Source organism: Octodon degus, unplaced genomic scaffold, assembly GCF_000260255.1.
Source record: "Octodon degus isolate 3935 unplaced genomic scaffold, OctDeg1.0 scaffold00004, whole genome shotgun sequence".
Lineage (NCBI taxonomy): Eukaryota > Metazoa > Chordata > Mammalia > Rodentia > Octodontidae > Octodon > Octodon degus.
Window position 1 is genome coordinate 7,788,778 of NW_004524580.1, and position 11,104 is coordinate 7,799,881.

At 36.3% G+C, this 11,104-nt stretch overlaps 1 protein-coding gene across 1 annotated transcript in view; it reads left to right on the top strand.

Moving 5' to 3' along the window:
• Otogl (otogelin like) overlaps window positions 1-11,104 on the top strand; it is a 162,193-nt gene that overhangs the window by 129,926 nt on the left and 21,163 nt on the right. The window contains exons 39-45 of the mRNA XM_004623891.2: window positions 463-605; window positions 848-871; window positions 960-1,052; window positions 2,898-3,087; window positions 6,001-6,215; window positions 9,807-9,948; window positions 10,809-10,994. Coding sequence (XP_004623948.1) covers window positions 463-605; window positions 848-871; window positions 960-1,052; window positions 2,898-3,087; window positions 6,001-6,215; window positions 9,807-9,948; window positions 10,809-10,994 — 993 coding nt within the window. The remainder of the gene's footprint in view (window positions 1-462; window positions 606-847; window positions 872-959; window positions 1,053-2,897; window positions 3,088-6,000; window positions 6,216-9,806; window positions 9,949-10,808; window positions 10,995-11,104) is intronic.

An 11,104-nucleotide genomic window follows, 5' to 3' on the forward strand; every position in this document is an offset into this window, starting at 1 on the left:
GTTCACAGGTAACAGCATATATAGGTAGTCAGGGTGAGAATCCTACCAATTCACTGCTAGTTTCAAAACCCTGCTGATGTTTCTCAGGACCATTGCCTTAGTTTGCTCTTCTTGTGGAGTGACTAATTTTTCATCAGAGAGCTTATTATTTTTTTGAAGCTTCATCTCATTATACCTAAGTTGTTGCCTTGTTTTTGAGCTTTGTTCATTAATGTAAGACTTTAGTCCACAGTGCATGACCTTTTTAGCTGTTTCCTGTCAAACATAAATTTAGTGTAGAAGATTCTTTTAAAAAGACCAATTAGTACTAAAAATGCCAGTAGTTAATCAATGGACTAAATCCACTCTCCACCATTCTATCATAAATTTAATGTAGAAGATTCTTTTAAAAAGACCAATTAGTACTAAAAATGTCAGTAGTTAATCAATGGACTAAATCCACTCTCCACCATTCTATCTTAGGTCGGTGTTCCATGTTGTCAGAACTGAGCATTATTACATTTGATGGAAACAATGCTGCATTATATAGTATGGCTTCTTATATATTAGTAAGAATCCCTGGGGAAATTATAGTTGTTCATATTGAAAAATGTTCCGTGAATCAGGTAGGCCAAAATCTGTTTTTGTGAACATTTCTTCATAAATCTATAGTTGATATATATTATCACATCATGGCTTCTAAGACTATGTGTAAAGAGGTGCTCAAAAACTCACTGAGCTTGATTTGTTATTCAGACCAAGAAAGTTGAATGTAAATATGTTTAGAAACAAAGAATATTAATCCAAGTTACATTTAAAAAATCTATATAATGTGCTTCTTTTGAAAATGTTTCTTTATTTCTTCCAGAATGGAAACTCATTTAAAAAGCTAGTGAGTATTTGCAAATTCTTTAATAAATTCATTGTTTACCATATAATTATGTTCATCTCCATAAAGTTTTATTTTTTTTCATATTCAGGCTTCTTCTGGAAGGATTTCTGGACTTTGTTCTAAGAAGTTAAATGTGACAACATCTATACATAAAATACTTGTCAATAGATTAGAGAGAAAGGTAAGAACACAAAATTAAAAATCATCTTCATAAAGATGAAAAGAAGAAATTATATAGAACAAGTATTTTCTAAAATCAAGAAAATTGAGCATATAAGTACAGTTTCATTATTCTAGTGGCCAATCATTCTTTTAATGAAAAGTATAAAAATGTGTTTTTGTGCTACACTTTTATGTTTACTGTTGTGCCTGATGTTGAGAATATGTCTCCTCGGTAAGGCTAACTGTAAGGACCTCACTCAGCGTGCTGGTGCCCACTCAGATAAAGTGAGTGGCCACGCTTCTGCATACCAGAGCTGGTGCTTGTGTTCTGAGTGCAAGTGTAAATACTATGAAGAGGACAGTCCGTAATGTTGGAAAGAGCTGTACCCAAGACAACCAGGAGGGAGCCGCGCTAAGAGGACTGAGCGAAGACCTGGTTTTGAAGTGTTGGTATCATTAATTTTTTGGTGAATAAGTGATGAATTAACTAAGAAAAAGAATGAAGTATTTGATTCTGGTGTAAAATGCTGAAGAAAGTCAACACGTTGTTTAAAAATTTTTGACAGGAGCCATTTGGTTTTATAGGAAAATCTTCATCCCAAGGGAACGGAGGTTTACCAAACAGGAGTGAGTTGTGAGCTGGGTGCTCCACACAGATGCAAATGGTTTTCTCTAAAGTAAACAAAAAATGTGTCAAGATTGTACTTAAGCTGGCTGAGATGTTATATGCTTTATGGAAATAATTATTAGCCCAAGGTCCATAGACTCTAGCCTGGAGATAATAGTATTAAAATGATCCTAAGATATATATTGGATATCTATATATAATATACTATAAAGTTTTACATAAAATCTAAAAAATACGAATAAGGTACATTTTTGATATACATTTGTTATACTTTGATTTTGATGAAGTTGATGTATTAACAGGAAGTAGATGGTCAATATCCTTATTTCGAGCATTAGGGAAGACGGAATCATTTTTGTACTCAGATAAACTTGTCCTGGCCAATCACTAACCACATCTTCAATTAATAATTGATTATTTAAAATATTTATTGAGAATTTACATGATAAAACATAGGCTATGAGCTCAAGTAACTCTACCTGTGTTGGGGTTTGTATTAAGCACACCGATAGAATTTCAATCAGCGTGGTTATAGAGAGATCAAAGAAGTCTTTTTGGAGCAGTTAAGCATGAAGTAAATCATAGAGAATGAATAGACAGAGGAAAAAGGGGAAGTAATGATGTCTCAGCTTACGGCGACAGTATGAGCAAGATACAAAGATGAGAAATTGGGTGTTTGGTGAGATGTCATTTGAAAAATTTACAGCTGTTATAGCTCATGGCTCCATTCACGGCCGTGGTTAAAGCACTGTTTTTCAAAGTGTACTCCTTGACTGCCTCCGTTAACCTAGCTACGTGGACATAATACAAATACAATTGAGAGCCCAATCCAAACCAGGAAGTAGAATTGCTGGGAATCTTAATCTTTACCAAGTTTGACAGAAGATCATTATGATCATTGTTATAGTTAAGCAAACAATGATTTAGAAGATCATGGAAAGGAAACATCCTGAAAATAACTTCATTCTCTTAAATTCAGAGGTCATCACATAGTAAGGGAAACAGACCCAAAAGACTAAATAACAAAGAAGTTTGAAGAAAAACAAAATGCAGTGAAGTGAGAATATTGAATATAGCAAGTAACAACAAAATAAAAAAGCTTAAAATTATGAAAATCTGTAGGAACACTAGAAAAAATTAAACTTTATATTAAATCAGAAAAAGCAGGCTCTGTGGCCTAGTTTTAATAAGTGCATGTTAAGCAGTTTCCTAACTGTTTTGTTTGGGTCACTCTAGGTAGAAGTGGATTCTATTGTTGTGCCTTTGCCCTTTTCAAGTGAGGAACTGTCCATAGAGGATTCTGGTACGATGTACGTGATTACCACTCCAGCCGGATTAATCATAAAATGGGCTCATCTTACAGGCATCATGGACATTCACTTTAGCTTTCAATTTAATTTGTCTTCCCACACAGAAGGACTTTGTGGTGAGTGCTGATCTTCCAATCTCTATTTTCCTCTAATATTTTTCCCCTGCTTACAAATTGTTTTGTACCTTACTGGCCTGCTTTTTAGATTTGGGATGTGATACTAACTTTCTGCTCACCATGTGACTATGGAGGAAACTGATGGTATCCAATAAAAAACGAGGAAGTAAGAAGTAGTTTAATTTATGAAATGTGTGCTTAGCACTATTACTATCATGATCTTTAGTGTAGTATCAATGATGATAAAAACTTAAATCATCTTATTTATTTATAGATTAAAATAAGGGAAAGCTAAATAAGGGAAAGAATACAATGTTTGAATTGTTCCCATTTTGTTTTGAAGTATACAGCTCATACATATCTTTACGCCAGGTTTAATATTTTAGTATATTCCATAGACCTATGAAGAGTTATAAATGAAAGGAAACAAACTAGAAATATTTTTGTTTTACAACAAAATTTAAAAATAATTGCTCTGGTTTGTCCTGGAGAGTTGAACATAAGCTATATTTAACTGTCAGTGACACTTTCAGCTCTGTAATCTTGAAAGAACATCACTTGCCTCGCTTTTAAATAGGGACAGTAATACTAGCTTTCAGAATCATTACGCAATGCACATACTTGTAGCGATGGAATCACTATATTGAATCTCATTAACATAAATATTATTACATATTAAATAAGAATTTAAGAATTTCTTAGGATTAGATATGGAAGCTAATGTAAGACACTGACTATGTTACTTAATATATAGTCAAGAAATATTAGTTCATAAAATATATAATTATTTAAACCTCACTAAATATTAAATAAAAGTTCATACGTACTTTCTCATCTGACATTATGTTTGATGTTGAAATGTCCAAAATGAGGACAGCTAAGACTTTGCCCTCAGCAAGTATATGAAATCTTCACATTTTTCATTTTTTCACATTTTTTCTTTTATCATAAATAGTTAGTGGAAAATTATACTAAAAATGATTTGCATGTTTTTTTTTTTTTGCCTATTTAGAGTATGGTAAACAGCAAAAACTTCAATGGCTACTTAAAGTTATCCATGTGAAAATAATTGTTATTGCGTATGCATAAGAATATGCATAATAATTCAAGAGTTATTACTGGGTAATGCCTCTGGCTTTTGGAGTACAGGTTTTGCCCCATGGTATGGCTTCTGTTTGCTGTCTGTGGTTGATTTTTCTGGCCTACAGCATTTCCTTTTAGGGAGCCAAAGCCAGCTGATTTTAAGGTATGATTATCTGTTGACTAACCGAGGGCCACTGCCTAAACTCTACGACTTCCACAGCAGGAGCAGGGTGTCCACTCAAAGGAGCATCTGAGTTCTGTCAGGGCTGTTAGGGTGGCTGCTAGCTGAGAATGTTCTAGTGCGCAGAAGGGAGACTCCAGTGAATGTGGACCTGGAATGGGAAGCCTTTGCTGACATCTTATTTGATAAAGCACTGAAGTCTGCGGGGTGGCGGCTAGAGTTGCGATGAAAGCGCCTCTTCACAAAAAGAAATTCTCTTTGCCGACAAAAGTTTGGACTTTACAAAATTCATAGTTGATTTTCTGTATAATTATTATTTTTTAAAAATTGCATTCAGTGTCTTTTTTTTTTTTAACAAGGCTGAGCTATCTGCAGCAGGAATAATCTATTCAACCTGATGTAATTGCTTGAGGATTAATATGTGATACTTGATGACATTTTTAATACCTATACTTTATACGTATTAAATTGATTAATTCTTTTAATTTTTAATTCTTAGGAATTAAAAAATGATGTGTTAGTATAGTGTGTGATTCAGGCAAAATATACTCAGGTTTCTGGATCTATTTCTTTTTTAAATTGTTTAAAAAATATTTATCTATCTATCTATCTATCTATCTATCTATCTATCTATCTATCTATCTATCTGCTACAGGGTCTCACTATGCAGCTTGGATTTGTAGTGATACTCCTGTCTCAGCCTCAGTTCTGGGATTACAGGTGTGCACCACTACACCGGGGTTCTGGGCCCTGCATGGCATGCAGTACTGGGGTTCGAACCTGAGTTTTTCTGCTTGTCAAGCAGACGCATAAACTGCTGAGCTGTCCCCCAGCCCTGGATCACTTTCTTTGTGCTTCTCTTGATTTTATACTTAAAAAAACAAGGAGTAAGCTCATCCTCAGTGTGGCCTTCTTCAAGGAAGGTAGAGTGTGCAGCAGATCAAGACTTCGTAGCCATCAAGAGGGCTGCTCACCTAGCAAAAGGAAGTGGTCTGTGACCTAGAATCTCTAGTTCAGGTCCTAAGCCTGTCAATGGTGGGTTAAACGAATCTGTACATCTACATAACAGCTATGAGATGTTCAGTGCACACCTGAATTACCTATAACAGCTGCTAATTACAAGAGTGTAGGGACTCACTTTATACCAATCATGCCCTCACCAGGAGTGTTGGCATGACTAGGGCACAGGGCAGGCACAGTTCCTGAAACAGAGCTGTGGTTTAATGTTTTCAGATAGAGTTTTCCAGGAGCAAAGGAGAGATGGGAGCTGGGCATCCATTACTCAATGCAAACTACTTTGGAAAATATCTTACCATGCTTCAATAATGAATTCTTGGGTTAGAAGAGATGTTGGTAGTAATGGCACAGTGTGGGAGCAGAATTAATCTCCTTCATTGTAGTTTGCTATAATCTCTTCAAACATCTTTATGCTTTCTTTCTGATTTCTTTCTTTATTGGCTAAGAAAATCCTATACTAGGATAACAGAGTCAGACATAATACAGCAATAAACTAAAATGATCCATGAATTTGACACTCCATTTGGTAAGCAAGTCACTGAAAATCAATTAGTAAGGTGATTTAGTTGTGCTGATTATGTTGGGTATAAGTGAAAAAATTTCTCCTTTTCGATGTCTCATATTCTTTTTAGGAAGTTGTAATGAAGATCCGGATGATGACCTGAGGATGCAAAATGGCACGGTCATTACGAACATGGAGGACATAGGGTTGTTTATCGAGAGCTGGGAAATTGAGAAAACCTTTGAAGTCACAATGAGAAGGCCTGTTAGGAACTGTACTGAACATGATTGCAGTCGCTGCATTGAGTTGCTCAATAGAGAAGCCTTCGTTCCATGTCATAAGAAAGTGAGTCAAAAGCAACCCTAAATAAGAGCTGTCATGTTAGACATGTCGAGAATAAAAGCCAATTCTTGTTCTTGCCATGATATTTTTCTACTGAAAATAGTTTATCTACAAACCTCCTGTCAGTATGTTTCAAATTTCTCAATTGCTTACTGTTTATAGATTTTTCAGAGATAGAAATGATAATTACCTTTTTTCCTCCTGTGTTTGGTTGAAACCATAGCTATAGCTTTCAAAAATCCAATTTGTTTCTTCAAATAAAAGCCTCCGGGAGAAAGAAATCAATGGTACTTGGGAACTAAGTATAGAAGCCAAAGCTTGGAAGCCCCCATCATTCTCTTCTGACTCTGGCTTCTTAAGTGTGTACTTAGGAGAGTATCTGTCATACATTCAATATAATTGATTTTATTATTTTCTAATGTTTGTAGTTCAAATGATCAGTATGTATATAAGTAATATATATCATTTAAAAGTGGTCCAGTATTAGAAGTAAGGACAGGGGCCAGTGAGATAGCTCAGCAGTCAAGTGCCTGCTTTAGGCAAACTTAGACAAAGCGCAGTGGCTGTGGTTCGATTCTTGGCACCATGTGCTGCACCAGCCCCATCCCCAGGGCGGACTGAGCTGGCCACCAAATACAAAAGAAAAAAAAAAAAAGAAGTAAGGACAAACAGGATATCATAAATCATTTAACTGAAGGTTAGTGAGTACTTGGGGCATACGAGACCCTCTGTTAGGCTTCTGAGATATCCAAATAAGACCTTCCCTTTGACCTCAAGGAATCTAGATGTAAGAAACTCAGTAAACTGATATACTGTAGCACACAATAGAACGGTGCATAAGAGTCCAACTTTGGAAGAAATAGTTCACCAAGGCTAAAGGTTGAACTGTTTTAGAAGTAGAATGATTTTTCCAGAAGACAAGGCTGAGGAAGGGAGATATAAACAGAGAAAAAAATACTTGCAAGACAACATTTGGTGTAAAAGGCGATGCAAGAAAATATTGAAGCAATTCGTGGCCACATATTTGTGGCCTCCATAGAGAAGATGAAGGAGAGCGAGAGCACTCTCAAGTCAGGAAGGAGATCCCTGTGCTCACCTGTGCTAGCTGGAGGAGTGCAGCCTCCATTGACAGCCTGCCCTGCAAATTTCCTGAGGAAAACCTGGAGGAGCTTGAAGTCCTGAAGTGAAAGTGCTGTCCTATTTTTCTGCAGGTTCAGCTTACTTTGAGATTTGGGTGAAAATAACTTTTCACCATTAAAATGTTTAAAAATGCACACACATAAAAATAAGAAGCAAAATATATTTTAATGCTTTCTGTGATCATTCTAACCAATTTTTTAAAGTACCACAAATTTTGAATATTGGATATTTAACTGGGAACTCAGAAGGTTGACTCAATCAGGAAACTTTTCACCTTTGGTATTCGAAGCTCAGCAAGGCAGCACAAGGTACCACTTAGTTTGTGATGGAATCAGCTTTTTAGCTTAGAATTTTCCTGGTGAATTTGATGACAAAAGAAAAGAAGCCTGAAGTGTAGATCTATAGGAAGAATCGAACATTAGCACACATTTGTAATTATCTAATAACATATTCTAATAACTTGATCTGCTTCATAGATTAAAATAGTTTAATTGGGGGGAAGGTACTACCTGTGTTTTTATTTTTTATTTTTTTATGTATTTAGTACAGGGTCCATCGGGTCTCACTACACAGATCAGACTTGTAGTGATTCTTTCTGGTTTTTAGCCTCCCAAGTGCTGGGATCACAGGTGCGTGCCACCATGCCCAGTCTTAGTAGCTGTCTCAGCACTAAGATCCCCAGCCCCTGTGTCTGCCTAAGCAGGCACTAAATCCACTGAGCTATCTGGCTGGCCCTACCAGTGTTTTTATAGTTAGGATGGATAATTTTTCCACATAGGAAAACAGATAAGCATGTTGATTTGCTTGGCTTTTTAAGAAGGTAAACTAAATAAAAGGTATCTGGCTGTGACATTGAAACTGGGTCAAAACAACATCGTCTGGAAAACCACATTAAAATCTGTGCTTCTTTCATGGCACAGAGCACTGGGTGCTGCAGGATATCTATTTCGCTCATTCAGCCCTGGGAGATACACTTAGAAGGGTGGAGGGACTGGAAATGGTGCGCTTGATCTCCAGGGCAAGGCCTGGATAGGCATGGTCTGCAACAGAGAGGGGAGCACATTCCTCCACACGCACACACGTGAGGCAGACTTGATGAAGCCACCTGTCCTATAGGTAGACTTCTCGCCCCTCCTTACAGACAGGTACAGTGTAGGCCCTAGAGAAGCAGGTGCACTCCGATGAGAGCAGCTCCAAATTTTGCACCAAAATGTACATGAGTGGAGAGACAATTACGTTGTCTCTAGAGCAAAATGGAGCATAGCTGGTAGGAAGAAAGTGAGTCTAAGTTGAAGCATGCTGAATTATAACTTATGCAGCCAACAGGCAATATAAATGCAATTTTTGAGAAGAATTTATAAATTGGTTTAGTGGGTGATAGTGTACCATTAGAGAATGCTTTGGAAGCTTTCTGTTTTATCTATAATAGGTTGGACTGTTACTCATTGTATAGAAGGGACAGTTGTAGCCCAAAACATATCAGACATGGATTTTTGCTGGGCCTGACATACTCTGCTTTTTTTTTTTCTTGTTCTTTTTACTTTTTATATTTTTAATCGATTTTAAAGTGAATATGATTGTAATTGATAAGACCTTAGAAATGGTATACATTTAGAAGAACAAGATGAAAGATATTCAACCACTGATTTGTATTGACGTTGCTGTCGTTGATGTAGTTGCTCAGCTTACATATAATTATATATATAGAGTTAGTCAAAGTGAAAATTTTAAACATTAATTGCCATTTTCAAAGGATGGATCAAATTAGTGGTACAAATATCTCAGCTATCCTGTATATATATTTGCATGATTTTCCCCCTTCCTCTTTTTTATCTTTTCTCCTTTCCCTCATCTTTGCTGTTATTTTTTATGTTCAGTTTCTTTCTGCTTTACTCTATTTATTATACCTTTCAGATTTTATTTATTCTTCCAGGGTCTTATATTAGGGACACAATACAATATTTAAACATGTGGGTCTGATTTATTTCACTTCTGCTTCTTTTCTATCTTTATTGAATGACTTATATAATTTAGTACAGGTAATAGTTATAGATAAATAACTATTAGTTATCTATAGATACAATATAAATTCAGAGATGTTATCTAGTGTATGGACTTTTGAAAATCTGAGGTCTAAGAGGAACTATAAGGAATATTAACTTGTTCCTCTTTGATTTTCCAAATATTGTAGTTTAAGGTCTTTAAAAAATTAAAACGTCAGCCAGGTATGGTGGCACATGCTTGTAATCCCAACCCTGGAGACTCTGAAGCAGGAGGATCACCTTGAGTTTAAAGTCAGCCTGGGCTACATACATAGTGAGTTAAAGCGTAGTTTGAAATACATAATGAGACCCAGTCTCAAACAAAAAAACTCCGCAAAATTAATAAAATAAAACAACATAAGTTACCCGACTTAGTTATGTCTTAGTTAACTGAGACAAAATGTATCTTTAGGTTTCCCCACAGGACTTTTGTGAAAAGATGTGGATCAACTACACCTATTTCTGGAAGTATGAGTGTGATGCGCTTTCTGCATATGTGGCCTTGTGCAGCAAGTTTGACATCTGTATCCAGTGGAGGACTCCCGATTACTGCTGTGAGTAACTAGCAACTAAATGGTAATTTCCAACCATTAAATTTACTCATTTATCCTCTTTATTTTCAATCACAAAATACTTTATTGAGCATAAAATGTGCACAAAAATAATATGTCACAAACACAGGGTACATCACCTAACTTGCGAAGTAAAAGTTACAGAGTTCCTGTGTGCCTTTTGCCTATCCCTGTCCCCCATTCCTCTTCACCAAGCTAATAATTATTCAAGAACAGCTCTGCTGACTCGTCTGGAATGCATGCCATCTTCAATTTCGTGAGGCACTGTCAAGTTGTCTCTGCTGAGATCGTATCAATTTATACTTCCCATGGGCTGAATATTCATTTTTTAACAGTATGACTTTTTAAAGATCAATGAAAATCAACAAGAATTTCCTGAAACATCCCTTAGAAACTTCTCAGCAATATATTTCATCTGGCAGTGAAAGACTGAGTCTAAACATGCATTTTTCTTATTTATGTCTTAGTTGCATAACATATTTAAAGGGTTTTCACATTTATTTTGAGTCAGGATATAGCGCTTCTCCCTGCACAGAGCAGTAACTTTGAAAGAGCAGACTGTATTTACACAAGCCCAACGGTAGCCTGCTCCATGGTTCTATTTGTTTGATATGTAATTTTTCAACCATGAAATCTAATACTAGATGGACACCTGCAAGAATCTAAACAGTACCCATTGATGGTTTTGTTTCTGATTTACAGAAGCAGTGGAAAGTGCACTTTGAAGAGATGAAAATTTGCAAAGTGTACTTTTAGAAAAACAACTAACATCTTTTTTCTTTTAGCAGAATTCAAATGGGTTTCTTTTGTCTTTTGTGCATTCTGTCCTCTCTTGGTCTTAGCTCTGAGTTGTCCCGAGGGGAAGGAATACCAGCCCTGTGTGCGCCCTTGTGAAGCAAGAACCTGTCTGAACAAGTGGTTTTATGGACACGCTCCGTGTGTGAACTTAAGAGAAGACTGCGTGTGCAAGAGTGGAACTGTCCTTCACCGACCAGATAAAACCCAGTGCATTCCAGAGAAAGCATGCAGTAAGAAGAGCCAGCCAATTTCTCTTCTCTTCTCTTCTCTTCTCTTCTCTTCTCTTCTCTTCTCTTCTCTTCTCTTCTCTTCTCTTCTCTTCTCTTCTCTTCTCTTCTCT